The sequence below is a fragment of the Fringilla coelebs genome, assembly GCF_963513975.1.
Source record: "Fringilla coelebs genome assembly, chromosome: 16".
Classification (NCBI taxonomy): domain Eukaryota; kingdom Metazoa; phylum Chordata; class Aves; order Passeriformes; family Fringillidae; genus Fringilla; species Fringilla coelebs.
The window spans coordinates 3,033,616-3,054,814 of record NC_140042.1 but is presented as its reverse complement, the minus strand read 5'-3'; the positions used below and the strand labels follow the sequence as shown (position 1 = coordinate 3,054,814).

The following is a 21,199-nucleotide window of genomic DNA, read 5'->3' as shown; positions in this document are numbered from 1 at the left end:
TGGAAACAGCCAGACAGCAAACAGAAACACTGTGTGGAGACTGAAAATTCTGCACAAGAACAAGAGGACCCCAAAGGAGCTGGTCTTCCCCAAAACACGGCTGTAAAACCAACCAGAATGGGACAGATGCAGAATAAACTGTAAATGAGGAGGCTGTAGGTCTGCCCTGCCCCAGCTCTCTGTTTCATCACTTGGGAGTTTGATGGGATGGTTTTTACAGGTCACTTCCAGCTTGATGTGTTCTGTGATCACACAATGGCACTTGGTGCACACCAGGGGCATTTTCCCTCTCCAAAACACCTGCTGCAGGGAGCACATGTTCAGTTCATACTGACAGCATCCCTAGACATGTGGACCTTTGTAGACTTGGATGCACCTTTTGAGACACTCCCTGGAACGTGTGCTTCACTGTCTACAAAGGATTGTTCGCCTCTGCCTTCTGTGCAGCCACTTCCTGCTATCAAGCACAGCCTCTGATATGTGCACAGACATGAACACACAATTTATAAAATACTTATTAACTACCACTCTTCAGGGTCATGCCTGTTCTCCTCACCCTGATGTCACTATGCACAAATACCAGACAGGTTCCAGGTCAATTTTTCCAGTGCAAAGATTCCTCTTGCTGAATCAAACCATTTCTGGTACAGGGACAGAGCCTGGCCAAAGAAAGGAAGTCAATACAGGAAGTGGAAGATGCAGAGGAGAGGGAGATGGGATGGCTCTGTTGGCTCTAAACAAACTGCACATCTGGCACTGTGTCTCAGGCTTTGCTTCCTGGGGAGGTTATCCAAGGCCTCTGTCCTCTTCCTCTGTGCTAGTGGCTCAGGGAAGCTGGAGCTCCCATGTCTGAATCCACCTGCCATGAATTTATTAGAGCAGAAAAGGGTGTGGGATGGAGATGAGGAAAACATAGGTGTGTTCTCAACAGCAGCTGACTCATGCTGGTGTTCACTGAGAAAAGGAACACAGATATTCCACAAGTCTCTTTAGGCACAGAGGTACTCCTGGAACAGCTAATGGATAGTACAGATGCTTTCACTAATGGTAAAACAGAAAGGGAAAAGGAGCAGCATCCTTCTTCTCCCCAAATGGATGCACAGTAAGGGCTAAATATTTTCTTGAAAGAATAGAATAGAAGACAGAGTGTGAAAGAATCTGCAGGCAAAAGAATTATTTGTGTGTCAGACTCAAAATCTTGCAAATAATACATCCCTGGTTTATCTGGAATGATGGAATACATCCAACATTTTGTGACGGATCTGTGCTAACAGAGATTAAAGATTCTTCAGGTCAAGGATGGGAGATGTGATCCAGGTCATCTCTTGCAAATAATTCCTCTCATCAATAGCCTTTATTCATAGCCTTATTTAGGTTTATTGTATGGGGGAAAACTTGTATTTTTCACAGTGAGAAGGCAGAACATCGTATTCTGCTGAAACTCAAGATGTAAGGCATCACAACAGGAGGGTAGAGAGCACAGAAGGAGCAAATTCAAACAAGCTGAGTGGCAAAAACAGCTCCTGTGGCAATGCACACCTAGAATGCACTCAAAGCATGACTTTTCATTCACCAATTACCTGTTTGTGTATCTAACAGCCTGCTTCCAGAAGATCTCTTTTTGACTAGCTGCTACCCTGTACCTGAATGAGGATGTCCCAGCTTAAATCTTTTTTTCATATATACTTTAAGGTCAGATTGCATCTAAACCACTTTCACTAAGATCAGTTCAGCCTTGCTTGTGAGGCTGTAATCTCAAAAACATCAGCACCCTTCCTGGATTAGCAAAGAGCAATTGTATGAACACCACAGCAGGAGCAGTGGTGGAAAATTCTTTGGGAAGAGGCATTGGAGACAGGGTCTTAGCTTTTAATGCTTAAAACCTCCGCAGAGCGCCTCATTTAGATGCTCTCCCTCCATCTGGTGAAAGTTATTTTGTAAACATAAAACCGTACTTAAAATGTAATTTTGTTGCAGTTATGTAACTCTGCTCGGCCTAGTTGTGTGTCTTTAATCCCTGCAGCTGAAGCAGGTTTATTGTAAAGCCAGCGAGGGCTGCACTGATTACACATCTTGCAGCCACAGAGCCACAGGACCACTGACAGAGGCCATCCACTCTCACCTCCTTCCTGAATACAAGACCTGCTACTGCACTTTTGCCATCCTAATATTTCAGATCCATTCTAGAAAACCTCTCAGAGCAGCCCTCCATCCTGTCAGATCAGTTCCTAACACAGGGTTTCACTACTTCAAAGCAGTTTGCTGACAATTTTTTACCCAGATCTGCCTTGCTGTTATCTCAGTTTATGATTTCTCGCCCTATCCTGTGGCCATAAGAGAACAAATTGTTCCTTTCCTCAGAGCAGCAGCCTTTCATCTCTTCCAAGACTATGAGCATCTTCCCTCAGTTTTCTGTCCTCTCAACAGGCTCAGCTGAACTCATGTATTCAAAGACCCTGATCCTTACTGCCACCTTTTCCCCCAAATTATCCCCATTTCTCTGGTGCACAGGGCTCTAATGCTCTTCTAATGCAGCTTGGCAGAGCAGGATTCCTTTGTGCGTGTTACTCAGATTTTCTTACCCACAGAGGGCTGTGTGGTGTTTACCTCATCTGCAAAAATATATTTTTTGTTCCTGTTCAGCTTTTGACCCTCAGTAGCCCCTCCACCCTCCCCTGCAGCACAGCTGCCCCATTCCCAGTGGTGTAAATCTGATGGTGTTGGAGTGAACAGCAATGCACCTGCTGCTCAACCACATCTCATTTTTACCACAGAGCTCCCATTTTGAACCCTGGTTCTGCCACTGTGTTTATTCTGAACTTGATCTCAGCTTCAGATGCAGTGATTGCATTATTGCATCACAGATGAGTAATGCACAGGTAATTCCCTGTACAAGCGCTGATATTAAGTACTTCTTCCCTCAACCAGTTTTGCAACTCCTTTAGAGCAGTATCATCCAGACTGGTTTCCCAGTTTATTATTAGAATATCCTGCAAGCCAGTGTCAGAAACTCTACTAAAAATCAAGATGTATGACATACATTGCTTTGCCCTTATCTGCAATCCTTGTTATGCTGCCAGAAGAGGAAATTAGATTGGCTCAATTCATTCCTGACAAAGCCATACTGGCCACCATTCACCTTCTTTTTTTCATTTGAGATGCTTATAAATTGTTTATTTTCTCTCAGACTTGAAATTAAACTCACTACTCTATTGCTCCTCAGTATATCTGGGACTCATTTATCTCTCCCCATTCTCCCAGACTTTTTTGTTCATTGTTGTTGTACTTGAGCTCGCAAAATCTCACAAGTTTGAAGGAGACAAACCATGAGACCCCAAAGAGGAAGCAATTCTTCTAGGGGATTAAGAGTAGGGTAAATTATTGCTCATGAACTATTTTGATATTCCAACCCTCAATCATAGAATCATGACATTGTTTGGTTTGGAAGGGACCTTAAAGATCATCCAGTTCCACCCCCTCTTCCACTATCCCAGCTTGCTCCAAGCCCCATCCAGCCTGGCCTTGGATACTTCCAGGGACCCAGGGGCAGCCACAGCTTCTCTGGATCTGTGCCCACCCTCACAGGGAAGAATTTCTCCCCAATATCCCATCTAACCTCACCCTGTGGCAGTTTGAAGCCATTCCCTGCGTCGTGTCACTCCATCCCTTGCCCATAGTCCCTCTCCAGCTCTCTTGGAGCTCTTTTCCATCCTGCAATGACACCTTTCCCTGTATCAGGGACAGTGTGGCCAGCAGGACCAGGGCAGTGTTCGTCCCCCTGTCCTTGGCACTGGTGACACCACACCTTGAGTGCTGAGTTCAGTTTTGGTCTCTCATTTCAAAAAGGACATTGAGGTGCTGGAGCGTGTCCAGAGGAGGGCAAAAGGGTCACGAAAGGTCTAGAAAACCTTAGGCTGAGGGAACTGGGTTTGGTTAGTCTCATGGACACTCAGTGTGGCTTTATTTGCTCTCATATTTGTGGCCTTTTGTCTCCATTATACAGGTGATTATAGCAGTATAGATCCTCTGTGATGTATCCTGGAGGATGAGTTATGAGTGTTGCTGTTTGGGACCCAATCTCGTGTGTGTGTCCAGCATTGTGGCATCCCCGTATTTTGGAAGTCATCTATTGGGAACAATTAATAACCACACCTTTGTTTTTTTCTCCTCAGAGAAACAACCAGGCAGGGGGAAATAACCTTCTTTTTTCCCTCTGTTTCCTTTACTTGTCCTCCAGGCTGACTACAGTAGTAGATCTCAAAGGAGAGTGTATTGAGGCGGGATCCAGCCTCTTCTACCGTGCCTGGAGTGAGAGGACTGAAGGAAATGGCCTTGAGTCACTGGAGAGTCAAGTTAGATGTTATAATTTATTTTTTTTTCGCAGTGTTTGGGTGGTCAGACATTGGACCAGCTTACCCAGCTAAGCGGCGAACACACCACCCCTGGCGGCCTTTAAGAGTCGCTTAGCTAACGTGTTTTAGGGCACACAATGGCGGGGGTGCGCTGACAGCCGGACTTTAATGACCTTAAATTCCTCTCCTTACCTCGTCAATCCCTCAGCTCCGGCCGGGCCGCCCCGCCCGGAGGGGCCGCGCAGGCGCCGCTCCGCCCTTTGTGTGGGGAGGGCCGGCGGCGCAGGCGCCCAGCGCGTTTCCTGCCGCCCGTGTCAGAGCCGGGCCCGCTCGGCCTCTCCCGCCGCCGGAGCGGAGTCGCGTTGACTGCCCAGAGTCCGCGAGTCCCGCTCCGCCCCCGCCGCCTCAGGTGAGTCCCGGCCGCGGCAGCGATGGGCGCCGGGCGGGGGGAGCCTGCGGGCCCGCCGGCGTCAGGGGAGCGAGGGGGGAGGCACCGCAGCATCGCTGCCCCGAGGGGCTGCGGACGCCGTGCTGAGGGTGAGGCGGTGCGCACCGCTCACGCCTTCGCCCTGAGGGGCCGGGGAGAGGCGAGGCCGGGGAGGTGCCCCCCGTTTCCCCCGCTGTGCCCCCCTATATTCCCCGCTGTACCCCCCGCCGTGCCCTGTGCTGGCAGGGCCCAGCTCACAATCCGTGCCCATCCCGGCGGGTTTATCTGCTAACGGTGTCTTGTGTCAGGAGGTGCCCGAGATGAGCCACCCACCCCCCTGGGAAATCCGCGCTGAGTGACTTGGGAGGCTGTGACAGTGCTGGGAGGCTGTCCTTCATCGCAGGTGCTTGGCTTCCAGGTGTTTGGAAGTGGTGTAGGTGCTCCGAGACTGGGAAAGGATTAAAAAGATCCCTTTCTCGCTGTCACACGCACACATCCCATCTCCACTTCTCAGTCCGCATCCTGGCGGGCTGCTTGTCCAGGAATGGGCCATTCACCACATATTTCTCACCCCAGAAGTGGTGACAGCAGTTGAGTGCTGTACATCCCAGCCTCGATCCTTTCAGGCCTCGTACTGAAAGAACTGCTCTACAAAGATGCAAGATTTCCCTTTTTTTTAATTATTTTTAATATTTTAAATTTTTAAAATATTTTACTGAAATTCAAAGTCAGTTGCTTTCCATTTGAAATAAAACTCAGGGAAATCTGCGGACTTGGTAACAAAGTCATACCAATATCTTCCCCATGTGGGATTCTGAGTTTGGATGACAGGAAGGCATTGAGGTTATTAATTTGTTAAGAATCATAAAGCCAGCAGCATTATCCCTAGTGAAATATGAGCTGGATTTTGTCTGTCTGTTAGTAAGGAATAAATATAACTGGAAAACTTTTTTAATATTTATCTTCCCAAAGAACATAACACTGTATCTATCAGGAGACAGAAATAGCACTGCTTTTTGAGGTTATCATCACTGTTGTGTTTCATGGCTTTGTAAACAAACCAAAATGGAACAAAGTCTCTTGTAACCAGTTGTGGAGCTTAAGTAATTCAATCAATGGGAAGGAATGGATCATACATCTTTGGATAGGTTTTGGGGGCAGGTGAGTAAAAATACCTGAACTAAGAGTTAGGGTGGGACCATATTTTATATGTAATGCAAATCTGTGAATAGAATACTACAGTTGTATTAGAAAGTGTTTCAAAATAGCTGCATTCCTTGGGGAGAGGAGACTGGATATTTTTACATTTTATTTCGGAAAGAGTAGCAAAGGCTGAGCATTCCTTGTTGGTGGAACAGCTCTTGAACTTTTCCTGTATATGGAAATGTGCTGCTACTGAATGTTGGCAGGAGCTAAAGCAAGATCCTGGAAAAGGCACTTTGCAGTTGTGTTTTGCTTCCACACGTGGAATTTCAAATGATGGATGTCCAAGGGCAGAGGTGACCCAGATTATAGCAACATTTTCACCTTAACAAAAAATAATTAATTATTTTGCCCAGGACTGTGTGTATTAAATACCTCATTTGATTGGTGGAATGTGATTATTATAAGAACCATGAAAATCATGCTGGTTAAAGTTCTGAGCTGGACTAAAAGCTCATATTGTTAAAAGTTGTATTTCAAGTACATTTGAAATGAACCTATAATTTGCATATTTTTAGAATAACAGTGCTTGATTTCCTTAAGTAAAATAAAAAATATCTCCAGTTACTTGCATTGGTGAAAATACTGTCTCACCTCTGCTCCAAGATCCAGCACTCTCAGTGTATTTGTTAAACTGATGGTGTGGTAGTAATTCCTGAAGCTCCCTAAGAGCACACTCATCCTTCTTCCACTCCCACGTTTCTGTTGGATTGCCACTCATTTCCTGTTTGCTTCCAAATTCCTACCTTGTCCTGAAGTCTCCACCCTCTGCTAACATGGCCATACTTGGGTATGTTGTAATTCCAGGCTGTAATGGGTGTGGATGTCTTGGAATGACATCACGGAGATAGCTCTTTTAAGAGGGATATGTGGGGGGTAAAAATGCTTTGATCCATCAGGCAGTGATAGATTGCTGTGAAAGTTAGTGGAATATACAAAAGGAATTGACAAGTCCAAGTTGGATGTATTGAGCTGTGCACATTTTTATTATTACAGGTGACTTTGAGTTTTTATGGTGTTATATTCCATCCATTTGTGCTGCTCTGGTTAACACAGCACATAGAACACTGTATTTTAATACCTAAAATATTTTGGTATCTAAAATACTTTAATGTCTAAAATATTTTTATTTCAAAAATACACTAGTCTATGCCCTGTATTAACCAAAGACAGCATAAATGGATGGAAGATAATATAATAAAAACATTATAAACAACAAGTAGGTATTTAGCCATTTTTAAACAAAATACTCACAAACTCTAATGATTCAGCTTGTTTTAGAGCTTGTTTTAGTGTTTAGAGTTTCATGGGGCAGAAGCCTTATTATCAAATAGTTCAGTGCTAGAATTAATTTGAAGAAATTACTAATTAGTTAATTACTAATCTTAGTAATTTTTCCCTAGGATACATATAAATGGTTTTATCAAATAATATATCAGCAGATCAGTTACACATCAGTTTGACTTCTTGAAAAAAAATTTTGTTGTAGTGCTGCCTGTGAGCCTGAGTACGAGTCAGGCTTTAGAATCAGTTCACTGACCTTTGTCCTAAATATTTATTTTTTTAATTGTTCTATTTCCATAGTAAAATTAATAGGTTTATTAGCTTTCTTGAGGACCTGCTTCTTGTCTGTGAGGATACACAAAAAAACAAGTGTATCTGGCTTTTAGGGCAATTGCAATTAGCTAATGTAAGCAGGACAATGCAAATCCATCATCCTGCTGAAAACATCTAGGGCTGTGACACAGGCAGCTCTTGAGCAGCCTTATATTTATCAACTTGTGATCTGTAAATAAATTGTAACACTGCACTGAAAGATGCTTGGTAAATGTTGAAGATGAACTTAGTTTTATTAATTCTCTCATTTTGAAGCGTTTTGTTTTCAATTTTACACCTTTCAGCCTTTTCACTTTTTACAACATAGGAATCTCTTTAACTCGGAATGTCTCTGCATCAGTTCCTGCTGGAGCCAATCACCTGCCATGCCTGGAACAGAGACCGCACTCGTAAGTAATGAGCTCGTTTTCATTTTTAATTGATCTTTTTTTCAATTGCTCTTTTCTTTCTGCTGTCACTTTTTGATCTTGGATGTTCTGGGTCGCATTTATGGAAAGTGTTATCAGATACATATCTACATGTTAAATGTTCTACATGTTAAATGTTCTACTTCTGGTCCAAAAAGCACAAGTCTTCCAAGTCTGAGCTTTTCTAGGCCTGTTGCTGGAACTCTGGCATAGGAGGTAATTGAGTCTTCCTGGTGTTCCACAGAGCTTTGCCTCTTGGCCAAGTTTTCTATATAATGTGGATTGTTGTGTTCCAAATGTGTTGTCTTCCTGTGCAGAGTACTCATGACCATGGTGTGTGTACCAATATCAAACTGTCAGGGGGCAGGGTTAGGTGGAATTTTGGGAAGAAATTCTTCTCTGAGAGGGTGGGGAGGCCCTGGCAGAGATTCCCAGAGAAGCTGTGCCTGGAAGTACCCAAGGCCAGGTTGGATGGTGCTTGGAGCAACTTGGGATAGTGGAAGGTGTCCCTGTCCGTGGCAGGGGTTTGGAACTGGATGATCTTAAAGGTGCCTTCCAACCCAAACCATTCCATGATTCTTTGTCCATAATTATTGGAGATTTTCCAGGGATTTTGGCCCTTCATTTACTAAGCCCTTGTAATGCTCTCAAATTTGTGAATAGAGGTTTTAGATGGGAAAAATCTTTCCAAATATAGCATTTGCTATTGAAAAGCCTTCTGTACAATTGGATTGTTTTATTTCTTCTTTCAAGAGATTGCCATTAGCCCTAATAACCATGAAGTGCACATCTACAAGAAGAGTGGGAACCAGTGGGTGAAGGCTCATGAGCTGAAGGAACACAATGGACACATTACAGGTGAGAATGTGCTGAGCCACACATGAGTTTTTCCAACCCCTCCTGTTTTCCTCAGTTGAGATTCTGAACAGAAAATCTGCAAGTGTTGAGTAAATAGATCTTTTTATAGGTTGGCATTCCCACTTAGACAGAGCCTTGCAGCAGTTTTCTGAACTGCAGGCAGTGAATGTTAGGAAGAAAAGCCCTATCTCATTTCCAGACATTTCAGTGGAGTCACTGAGCCATTTTTTCTTATCTATGGCTTATTTTTCATCCCTAATGACATAATGAGAACACATTTTCAGTCTACTGAAGTAATCTGCTTGTGTCACAGTGATGCATGCTGTTCCCTTTCAAGTGCTAGTACTAAAATTTCATCAAGTATACAACTGTAGAATTGCTTTGTGGTTTCCAACAACAATAAATACCCTTTTTTAAGGACTCTAGAAACTTATGAAGTGGTCAGTCCTGGACTTAGACCATCACTGAGCACATTTATTGCAGGCCCTGTACATCCATAATGGAAATTAAGAAGAGCTACCACACCGAGTCACAAGGTGTTATTTTAAAAAATGTGATTATTCTGTGGCAGTCTTTTCTATTATTAGGTGATATTTTTGAAAGGGCTTTATTCTCTTATGGAAATGAAAACAATTAATACAAGCACATGCCCAAAGCAGCGAATTCTCTTCTCAGCTCACTAATGGGCAGAAGTGTCAGTCCAACAGAATTTTGCAGGAGCTTTATTAAATTTTTCCAATTCTTGCCGTCCAAGAGTGCAACTATCCCTGCTTCTTTGTGAAGGGTCACTTGGTCTGCATTTACAAATCAAATGTGTCTCCATTAAGACATTCTACTTGTACCTGTTAGTGTTAGAAGCCAAATATTCATGACCCGGGAGAAGAGCTCTCCCTGCTTTCCTGCACAGTGTGGACCTTTGGAGTACAAAACACTGTGGAGGTTGTAAACAGTGGAGTTAAGCTGTGGTTACACACAGGAGATCCACTGATCAAACTGCTTGTAACCCCTGACAGGAGTGAGTCAGCTGCTGCCACTGCAGCTCCTGATCACAGGGGACAAGGTCCTTCTTGTGGCTCAGGTTTGTGGTGAGCTGCCTCTCCTCACTCACAGGAAGAGCTTGTTTTCTGCTAAGCTAAAAATCTGAACTTGGCCTAAGTCAGAACAGTGCCAGGGCTGGTGAGGGGAGGTGGTGGACAGGAGAAGGAAGGAGAGACAGGATGGTCCCTCTTTCAAAGGCAGTGCTAGAACTCCTGTAACTGTAGTTTCAGACTACCAAGCTCTTCACATTTTAAGCATAAACCTATTTTGAAGTAAACAATGTATGAATAATATGATAACATTGGTGCAAATTCTTTCCACAGCTTTTATCCCACTTTCAGTTTGTGAGCTTAAGAGATATTTTTAATACTGAATGTAGTAATGGAAAACCACTGACACATGATTTGTGGCAGAAGAGTTGAGGACTGCATCCCAAAGGATGCTAGAGAAAAGATGAAAAATAATGTTCCCGTAAGACTTTCCAGTTGGGAACATCCTTCATTGCCTAGGAGGGGAAAGAAGCAATAGCAGCTTTATCAAAGATTTTATTTTATTGTTTGAATTTGTTTTTTTTTTTTTCCTTGGTAAACTTTTCTTGTGGCACAGCTTAGACACAGAAAAAAATGTAAGCATTGTGTCAGTGCATAAAGGTTGATAACAGCTAACCAAAAAGCCCTGTTGTCTAAACTTTAGATCATGACTGCAGTCTGGCAGCAAGCACAAAATGTTGTTAGAGACTGTGCAGTTTTAGAATTGCTGAGTTTCAGCTGTTGAGAGGGATCTTGCACAAGTCAGAGGTTTGGAAGGTGCTAGTGGACAGGCCTTGGCCGGTCTGCAGAGCTCCACCTGTTGGCCAGCCCTCGGAGCTTCCTCAGCCAGCAAATCCTTGGGATCTGGGAATTTGGGATCTGCAGTTTTGATGAGAGCTAGAGAGAGAAACAAGTATCCCTAACAGCTTGAAATAGCTCCTGGAGAATAAGAGATGAAAGGAAATGAGATAACAATAATAACTGTGTCAGTGATCAGCTCATCAGGAACTGCAGTGACAGGGCAAGGAGAGAAATGGCTTCAGACTGAAAGAGGGCACATTTAGGTTAGATATGGCAAAATTCTTCCCTGTGAGGGTGGTGAGGCCCTGGCTCAGATTGCCTGGAGAAGCTGAGGCTGCCCCTGAATCCCTGGGATTGTCCAAGGAAGTGTCCAAGTGGATGGGGCTTGGAGCAACCTGGGATGGTGAATGGGCGTTGGCACAGAGTTTGAACTGGATGATCTTTCCACCACAAACCATTCTGGGATTCTGTGACAGAGAAGTGTGAAGTGATCTCTGTTTGCTGTATTATGAAGGGGGAAATGAATTCCTGTGCCCTTTTCACTGGCAGGTATTGACTGGGCTCCCAAGAGCGACCGCATCGTGACGTGCGGCGCCGACCGCAACGCCTACGTGTGGAGCCAGAAGGACGGCGTGTGGAAACCCACCCTCGTCATCCTCAGGATCAACCGCGCCGCCACCTTCGTCAAGTGGTCCCCCCTGGAGAACAAGTTTGCTGTGGGCAGTGGAGCTCGACTCATATCCGTGTGCTACTTTGAGTCTGAAAATGACTGGTGAGCTGGTTTTGTATCTTTGGGGTCAGCATGGGAAAGCTGAAGGTGTTTAATGCTGGTAACTGGGTTACTATTTTACTAATTCCTGAAATATTCAGGAAATGTAGAGGGATGGCCTCATCAGTTCTTTTGTGGACTTTAATGTTTGGTGAATAAGGTTCTCTCTCTTCACTCTGCTGTAGCACCTAAGGGCCTTTGCCTATTTTCAGCCAGTACAAGTTGGCGTGGATGTGTTCTGCCTGACTGCCATAAACATATGTTGCTTTTCTGAAAGTGCAAGAATTTCTGCAGAGTAAAGATTGCATTACTACAACTCTATGGTTGAAAAAAGATAAATATTTCCTTCCCCCTCTTTGTGCCAGAATGAATGAAGAAATCTTCACTGGAGTCTTTCTTCTGTATCTATTATTTTGGGCCATCTCTTGTCATTCTGCCACATCTCCAGGGTGATCTGTTAGAAGATGTTTCAGCTTGTCATTGACCTGTTCTGCATTTTGTAGTGTACCTTTACCACAGTTTGTAGATTTCACATAGGAATATCACAAAGATATTTCCACCATGAACATTTTTCTCATTTGAGCATCTAAACTTAATGCTTCTGGTCTTCTCCCTTTGTAGCTGCACGTGTTGGAGCTACATTTGCTGTATCATCTGCAGCTGAAATCAGTGTGTGGGGTATCTCTTACTTTGGGTTGCATAAACAGGCACAAAAACACAGGTGTCCTCTGTGCAGTCTGCCATGTGGAGATGAAAAACAATGACACCATCTGCAAAATACATTTTAAAGATTGTTTTGGACTTTTATGCTTTCCAGCATATTCACTTATCAATATTTTTCTCTGCCTCACTTGTCTGCAAAAGAATCGAGACTCCAAATACTGAAGAAATATAATTTGTAAATTTTGAGCCTTAAAACTTGTGCCTGATGGAAGTAAAATCAAAGAAAAAGCACCATCATTCCAAAGGCCATCAAGTGAATTATAGATTTCATTACTAGTTTGTAAATAGTTCAGATAAACCAAATCTGCTGAGACATATTTAGGCCACTATTGATGAATTCAGCAGCAGCACCACTTTGCACTGCACTGCAGATAATTGAGATGAATGCACTTGTTGGGTCGTTGGCAGGCCCCCCATTTTCTTGTTGTGTTTTATAGTTATTGTATTTTTAAACAGTAGAAAAGTCAATAGGCAAGAGATGTGACTATAAAATTCATTGGAAGGACTGGAGAAGGACTTGTGCTTGGTGATCCATGAAAATAGTGCTGCTTAGCTCAGTGTCACAGTCCCAGCTGAGCTCGTGTTCCCTGGGGGAAGAGACCTGGCAATTTCTGAGCAAAATTCACATCAAGAAGTTCCATCTGATGCATTATAAAAATTAGTTTGAAGGGGAATAGGACTTAGCTGAGGAGATACATATTCAATGAGTTTGTTCATAATATTTGAAAGTTTAATTAAGCTAACCATAAAGTTCACAGATTGCACGAGAGAATGTGAAAGATTTGGACGTGAAGTTTTTTCCAAAACTGATGTGTTTAGCCCTTGACAGGGAGTGATATTTTTGAGGAGTGCTTCATGGATTTGTGGGAATCAGGTAAAACATGTTCATATAAATTTTATGTCTTATTTTGGTTTGGTTTTGTTTTAGGTGGGTGAGCAAACACATTAAGAAGCCCATTCGTTCCACTGTCCTCAGCCTGGACTGGCACCCCAACAATGTCCTGCTGGCTGCAGGATCCTGTGACTTCAAGTGCAGGTGAGAGAAACTAAAACATTTATCTACACTTTGGGTTACTGGATCAAATCAGTAGCTTGGGCATGTTGATCAGGTATTTGCACTTGCTTTTAGAATAAAAGGTGGCTCATTGGGTACTGTTGTTGGTAACAAAAAAAAAATATCCAGCTTGAGAAACCTTGGCCTTGGTGCTGCTGTGTCCTGACTTTGCACAGCCAGCATGGATCTGCTGAGGGACACACCTGAATTTGGGGGATTCCTGGGTTCCTTCCCAGCATTACACAGCATTTAGGCTGAGAGTTGGTCATTAGGCTGAAGTTGGATTAGCAGGTGTTATCTTGTAGAACATCAACACTGCTAGTTAGAGGTTAAAAAGCAATATCCTAATGGTGTAGTTTTCCAAAATTCAAACTAACTGGTCATTTCCAAAGGTGTTATCCCATCTTTTCTTCTCTGAGTTCTTGTTTCCTCCCCTTTGCCTGTGGGGAGCAGAGTCAAGCAATTGATCCACCTGCGACTCAACACAATGGAAGAGATTTTTGAAGACCACTAAAAAAACAAAAAAAAGGCTGTTAAAGGACTTTTGGTGTGAGAGATGGATGGGGGAGACTTTGCAACTGATTGTGAAATTACAGTGTGAGGATGGGCCCTGCAAACTGCTCTGTGCTGAGTGATTGGGGTCACTGCAGGGAAGTCTGCATGGGGAGTCTGCAGGGCCTGACTTGAATCCACATTGACTTAATCACTTGTACCTTGAATGATAATGAAAGCTTCTTTTCTTAAATTCTTTATGTAATAGGGCAATTTTTAAGCTTCAAAGTGTGTACTAAAAATGACTAAGGAGGAGTGGGAGGGGGAGGTGGAACTGACTATTGCATTCCTTATTTCAGAATGAAACCCTCATATCTAAACCCCATCCTTTGATACCTTTTCATGTAAGGAGAGATGTTAAATGGAAGCTGGGAAAGAAAGGGGAGAGTTGTCTGTTCTTTCCTGCCTTATTTACAGTTTAAATTAGATAAACTGTATGTATTCACTTCCTGTCACAAAATAGGTGATGTGAAACAGAAGCAGCTGCTTTTCACATGTGGAAGTTCTTAAATTTGGTTTCATAAAGGACCTCAGGATTTTGACATAGGTGACCTGAAATGTGTGTGTGTCCAATCCAAACCATTCTGGGATTCTATGATTGTTTCTTCCCCAAAACCATGAAAAAATACTCTCTTTTGTAAATGATGAATACAGATCTCTAGAATTCCAGTTCTCCCTTCAATTCCATATTAAAAAAAATAAGGATACCTGAAGTGTGCACCTGTTCTGATGGAAATTAGGAAATGGATCTGCCAGAGCCACTGCCGCATAATAAGCAGCTAAATGGGAAACATTTTGGGGAAGGAATGGAGGGCAGGAGGCTGCAAATTGCTGGGTATTCAGCAGAGATTTTTGGTGCTTGGCCAAGATAAATGAGCTCCCCTTATATTTATCTGAAATACATACGTATCTGTAGCTATGAGCACCATATAAGTATGATTTTATGTTCTTGCTGAGGGAATGAAAGTAATTTCCCAACATTCTTTGAAGGTTGGGCCCTTCAAGCTGAGGTGATTTTGGTTTTAAAAGATAGGGAGACTTTAATAAGGGAGAAGACTTCTTATGTTTTTAACTAACAGTTAAATTCAAGGTCTTCCCTACTTAGGTATGATTTTCCTGCCTTGTGTCAAAGGCTGTTGCTTTAAACATCTTGTCCTACTTCCATACATTAAGAGACCATCCTTTTAGGTAGCTCTATAAAATTCAGATTTTTAAAGGATTATCATTAGATTATATTTAAACTAATAGAGCCAAATATATATCCATACTTAATTCCCTGAAAATCTGTACCTAATGTAGCTGCAGTTAAACCCTTCTCATTCCATATGAGCAGCTTTATTGAAATAAGCTGAATATAGGTACCTTTGGAAGTGCTTACCCACACATACAAAAGATATAAAAAACAGGGAAGGGGAAGCTACGTTTTCTTCAACTCGCTATAAAATAATTCCTGTTTGTGTGTGACTGCAACCATGAATAGTTGATTATAGTTTCTCATTTACACTGATTTTTTTTTCCCTCTGGTAGTAGCATGGTGTAGCTGCCTTGCTCCTCCTGTTCAATGGACTCAAATCCTATGGTTGTGACGTCCCATTAAATTCCATGGTAACAGTCAAGAACACCATATTGTGGCATGTCTGAATCATGCAGAAGGAATTTGATGAAAGGGGGAGGCTTTCTATTTAAACATACCTTAAAAACTGTAGTGCTGGGGGGAAAAAAAAATCTATAAAAGCATTGCTGTATTTCAGGTTTTCAAGGCATTTTTGCAATAATGAGCCGGAAGAAGGTGGCTCAGAACTCCTTTGCTGGCATTAGAACATCACATTTCTTTCTTTGAAATCCTGCTAAAAAGGGAATGTTCTTAAAGAGTGGGTAATTTTGTAGGTGTTTGTATTAGCTTCTAATTATACTGTGCCATTCCTGGGTTTTCTCTAACTGAAGGCTTGACTCTGGAGAGCTGTTAGCCCTGCAAAAGGATGAAAGGGAAATCTTGGCACGGGGAAAAATGCACTGACAACGTGTATTTTTGTGCCATCTTCTGGAAAAAAGGGAGAGGGCTACAAGAACAGCATTCATGAGAAACCTGTGTGCTTTACACCCTTTGTACTGCTGCTTTCTCTCTGCATGCTGCTGCTTCCAGGCTTGTTCAAAGACACCAAAATATTTTATTTTGGGAGAATCAGGACACATCTCTCTCCTTCCAACATGAAACGCACCCTGTGCTCCCAGGAGCTTTGTTTTCTCTTTGTTCACACCAAAATCTTTTTATTTGCAGGGTGTTCTCTGCTTACATTAAGGAAGTGGATGAAAAGCCAGCCAGCACCCCCTGGGGCTCCAAGATGCCTTTTGGGCAGCTGATGTCGGAATTTGGGGGCGCAGGCAGCGGAGGGTGGGTGCACAGCGTGAGCTTCTCCGCCAGCGGCAACCGCCTGGCCTGGGTCAGTCATGACAGCACCGTGTCAGTGGCTGATGCCTCCAAAAACATGATGTGAGTATCCCCTTGCTGCTGTTGTGAGCCTGAGGGTCCTAAAGGTCTTTTCCAACCTTAATGATTCCGTGGTTCCCTGGGGAATATTGGGCTTGCAGGGTCGTGCCTCTGCTGCCTGTTTTACTGTAGGCTCCGGGAGTTTGTTTGAGGCTTATATAAATAGAAATATTCTATTAATAAAGTTTGTTTCTGTGAATTTTAGAGTATATAATTTAAATTCTTTGTAAGAATCCTTTGGTGAGGGTATAGCTGATTTATTTTAGGGGAAAAAAGAGGCATTTAGGAAAAAAGGTATGTTCCACTGAGTAACCAGGGAAACTATTTCCTTTTTCAAAACAATATTTGCAATACAAAATATTCCAAGCAATATTTCAGGCAATATTCCCATTCAAAGAGAATCCAGAAACATGCTCACTGCAGCACTAAGACCACATCCCTAACCAGAATCTGGAAAATAAGTTCATGAATTATTAATTTCAACAGCTGTCCTTAAGATGCTGCTGATGCAAGGTTTCAACTTACACCTTCCAATCCAACAAAATACTTTAATAACAATTGCTCCTTCTTCTCCTCCTCTTGATCTGCATAACTTTGCAGTGTCCTCGGCTTTCCAGCCAGGAAGGATGAGATTCTCCATATGTTTTGGTAGCAGAAGTCTCTGTGGTCATCCAGGCATTGCTGGGATTAATTTTGAATTGTGGTTGTGACCGATACAAAGTACCCGGCAGGGAATATAGTTAATTATAAAGTGTTTAAGAATTGTCTTTATTTATCATTAAATCGCAAAAGTTGACTTAAATGAACATCAAGGCTTTTTCCCTCTGCAAAGATGTCAAGTATCAAAACTTCAAGTGTTTTTTATATTCAAATGAAATTAATATCTTCATCAAAACAGACATTTTTGGGGTTATTCCTTTTAAACTCTTGCCCCCGTTTACGCACAGTTTTGGTAATGTTAGCCTTTCACCTGGAATACTTGGTTTGTTATACATCTTCCAGCACACTTTCATTAGGCTGAAACTTTTTATTGCAAATTACAATCTTCTGTTGTCACCACGGGACAGCGGAGCTACCTTGACTTTTCCAGCAATCCTTGCGTGGGAAGGGTACCTGTTTTTTGTTAGAGCCGAAAATGAGAGGTTTCAGTGAATCTCTAACAAATGTCCTTGTGCTCAGGGTTTCGCAGCTGAAAACAGAGTTCCTCCCACTCCTGAGCGTGTCCTTTGTCTCGGAGAACAGCGTGGTGGCAGCTGTAAGTGTCTGCTGTTTCCTCCTTGCAGAGCTTTGTCGTGTTTTGGAGGGGGAGAAAACCCCATATTTTGCGCAGTTAATAATAACACTAAACAGGCTGTGCCCTGTGTCAGTGTTTGCCTGTTGGAAGGGCAGGCTGGGAATGCTGAGGTGTTGTTTCCTGACGGGTGTTTGCTTGCAGGGCCACGACTGCTGCCCGATGCTCTTCAACTGTGACGAGCGTGGCTTGCTGAGCTTCGTCTCCAAACTCGACATTCCCAAACAGAGCATCCAGCGCAACATCTCCGCCATGGAGCGCTTCCGCAACATGGATAAAAGAGCCACCACGGAGGACCGCAACACCACCCTGGAGACCCTGCACCAAAACAGTATAACGTGAGTGTCCTGCTGCCAGCAGCAGGGCAGGCAGTGTTCTCCACGCAGCGTGTGCTGCCAGCCCTTAGGTTTGCTGTACCAGAAAGGTGTAGCTGGTATCCCGTGTGGTCTTTCCCCAGCAGCTCTCTGTTTCTGGGATTTATGTGGGTGCTGGTTAATCATTGGCTACAGCTGTTTGCTCGTGGTTAATGTGTTGTGTACCTTGGACGCGGTTTATCTTATCAAATATGTGGGTAGTTCCCAAGAGGCTGGTGGCACTGCAAAATCCAGTCAGCAAAATCCACCTGAAATTCACATCCCAGCTTCCTGTTTCAGATGTTACTGCCATGTGTATTTATTTATTATGTATCACTGTTTTCATACTGAAAGAGGGGAAATTTAGGTTAAACATGCAGAAAAATCCTTCCTTGTCATGGTGGGGAGGCCCTGGCACAGGTTGCCCAGAGAAAATGTGGCTGCCTCATCCCTGGAAGCTTTCAAGGCCAGGTTGGAGCAGCCTGGGATAGTGGAAAGTCTCCCCGGCCATAGCAGGGAGTGGGGCTGGATGAGTTCTAATGTCTCTTCCACCCCAAACCATTCCACAATTCTGTTAATCAAAAGGATTCATTCAGGTTAATTGGGTAAAATATCTTTGCATTAAAAAAATTGTGATCCCTGGGGATGTTGAGCAATTTCTCTTTATTCAAGGAAAACATTTCATCTCAGCAAGCCATTAAAGAGCTTTCAGCATCTTTTTCTTGGCTTATTTTTCTGAGACATTCTACCAAGCATCTAGTGTAGGCTCTGGTATAGTCATGTCTCCATCCAAAGAGTAGGAGTAGAATTCAACCCAAATTTCCCAGATTTCTGGCTCTCTGGAATGGGTGTTGGAGCTCTCACTCTCTGTTTGCAGCCAAGTGTCTATTTATGAGATAGACAAACGGGATTGTCGGAAATTCTGCACCACCGGCATCGATGGAGCAATGACCATCTGGGACTTTAAGGTAAAAATGTGCTTTTACTACCATGTTTATGTGAACTAGCTGGGGTGGGGGATTTTTTTTTTACAATCTCTAGTATCAACTCCTGGGGCTCAGCCCCAAGCCAGGTTTTAGTAGCAGCAGGAAATCCAGACTGGAATATTCAAAACCATTAGTGAAGTCCATAAGAAAAACTGATCCAAGAATCTGCACAAATGCAGATGCAGTTTGTTAAGCAGATGGTGATAATACAGACTTACTTTTTAATAGAATTACTTAATGTCCCTGTAGGAATCCCCTTAATTCTTTCATTCTTCAGCCTCAGCCACAGTTGGGCTGGAACAATTAGTATAACACAACCCCCTGCCTCTTCCTTCTCCCATCCCATGGGGCTCTGCTCATTGTCCTGCTGCACAACATGGCCCTGTCCTCTCAGAATTAACATACCCACATACCCAAGGAGTAAGAAGTTGTCTCTGACAACTGGAAAATACAATATTGAAAATGCTAAAAGGATGTATTAATGTCCATGCTTGCTTTGCTCAGGCCTGGCCAACAGAGGTCCCTGTTGGTCTTCCCAAAACTGGGATATGGGATCTGATTTAGGGAAAGAATAGATTGTGTTCTGTGGTGCTAGAGGGCTCTGGTGGGGACAGGAGTCAAACAAGAAGTTGAGGGGATATCTAAGCTGCTTTAGTGCAGTTTTGGGTCTGTATCATTGGCCTGTAAATGGCTGATTTTGAATGGAATGACTGTTGTGGTCTCTGGCTCTTGCATTAGAAAGAAATCCTTTACTTAAAGAAGAAATTATTCCCTGTGAGGGTGGGGAGGCCCTGGCACAGATTCCCAGAGAAGCTGTGGCTGCCCCTGGATCCCTGGAAGTGCCCAAGGCCAAGTGCCCAGGGTTGGATGGGGCTTGGAGCCACCTGGGACAGTGGAATGTGTCCCTGCCCGTGGCAGGGGCTGGAATGAGATGATCTTTAAGGTCCCTTCCAACCCAAACCATTCTGGGATTCTGTGACTGAGTCAAATTTCAAATATTCATGTTTTTTACATGTTTTTTTTTTAGCATTTACACTGAACTATTTAGCTTAAGCTATGGCAGCAGGTTGTAATTAAGATTTTTTTTCTCTCCTTCAAGACTTTAGAGTCCTCCATCCAAGGGCTACGAATCATGTAAAGATGGATTTCCATGATCTAGCAGGACAAACTGCTTGACAGAATGCAGCTCCCACATCTGCACAAACCTGAAAAGGGAGGAGGAAGGTGAAATATTTGGAAACACTGAGAAAATACAGCTTGGCAGATTTTCTTTTGAATCTAAATTTGGTGAATTGTGTTGGTTTCAAAATCAGCTGTGATTGTTTTGTTTTTTTTTTGGTTGGTTGTTTCATTCCATTCTTTACCAAAGCTGCTCCTTAAGTAGTTTATTGCAGGAAGTTATGAATCACTAACTTAAAAGGGGAATTTTATGTAAATTGTCTGCTAGAAATAATAATAATAATAATAAAAAAGAGAAAAACTGGTTCTTTGTTTTGATGCTTATCGATTTAAAAAGGGATGTTAAGGAAATTGGGAGAGAGACAAGAGTGGGGAGAACCCTGCACTGATATTTTATGGCCTTAAAGCAGGAGAAGTTCATCTTAACTGAAAGGTTCTAAAGTTGACAGACCTGGAGTTCTGATATCTGGATGTGAAGATTCAGATGAGCTTCTTCCAGAGGAATTCTTCCCTTGAGGTGACAATTTTGGAGGATGAATGATTTTATCCCACTTCTCTTTATTCTGTGTGCCTTGCATTTAATCCATAACAACAGCAAATTAACCTGAATGTCTTTTTTGTTGTCTGCTCAGTGGGTGACATTTTTCCAAAGGTGAGTGACCAGAATTATTTGTAGTTGCCTTTGGGATTGGTCCCAAGCCTGCTCCCAGGTCAGTGCCTGGGGGACAGGATGGAAAGCTCTGTCTGGAAGGTGAGACAAAAATCTGCTGAGCCTCATCTGGGGAAGACAAATTAAAAGCAAATCTTGTGGTAAGTCTGTGGAACTTTGTGGTGATTCCATGGAATCACCATCCCTGGAGGTGTTCAAGGAACAGCTGGACATGACACTCAGTGCTCTGAGCTGGTTGGCAAGGTGGGGATTGGTCACAGGTTGGACCTGATGAAGTTGGAGGTTTTATCCACCCTCAGTGGCTCTGGGATTGGGTGTCCTGTTAGAGCTGAGCTCCCAACCCCTAAAATCCTGTGTTTTTAACATCTGGTGTGCAAAGGAAGCTGCAGCCAGAGGTGTCAG

At 43.1% G+C, this 21,199-nt stretch overlaps 1 protein-coding gene across 2 annotated transcripts; it reads left to right on the top strand.

Annotated features, from left to right (window-relative positions):
- The first annotated feature begins 4,624 nt into the window (after positions 1–4,624).
- Positions 4,625–20,431, top strand: ARPC1A (actin related protein 2/3 complex subunit 1A). Of its 2 annotated transcripts, none has more exons than XM_084216484.1 (10): positions 4,625–4,761; positions 7,907–7,988; positions 8,760–8,864; positions 11,282–11,504; positions 13,153–13,260; positions 16,109–16,321; positions 17,498–17,573; positions 17,754–17,947; positions 18,840–18,930; positions 20,048–20,431. In XM_084216484.1, exons 2-10 carry the CDS (start codon positions 7,925–7,927, stop codon positions 20,084–20,086), a joined length of 1,113 nt encoding a protein of 370 aa, XP_084072610.1. In that variant the 5' UTR covers positions 4,625–4,761; positions 7,907–7,924; the 3' UTR covers positions 20,087–20,431. The 2 variants fall into 2 exon arrangements, with proteins under 2 accessions (XP_084072610.1, XP_084072611.1); XM_084216485.1 differs by having other exon boundaries at positions 7,884–7,988.
- Positions 20,432–21,199: the final 768 nt, after the last annotated feature.

What these genes read in the sequence shown, in the direction of transcription:
- ARPC1A (XM_084216484.1), top strand. Translation starts at nt 7,925, where the DNA reads ATGTCTCTGCATCAGTTCCTGCTGGAGCCAATCACCTGCCATGCCTGG. An exon ending in TTTGAGTCTGAAAATGACTG is followed by an intron (nt 11,505 to 13,152) that starts GTGAGCTGGTTT and finishes GTTTTGTTTTAG; the next exon opens with GTGGGTGAGCAAACACATTA. An exon ending in TGACCATCTGGGACTTTAAG is followed by an intron (nt 18,931 to 20,047) that starts GTAAAAATGTGC and finishes CTCTCCTTCAAG; the next exon opens with ACTTTAGAGTCCTCCATCCA.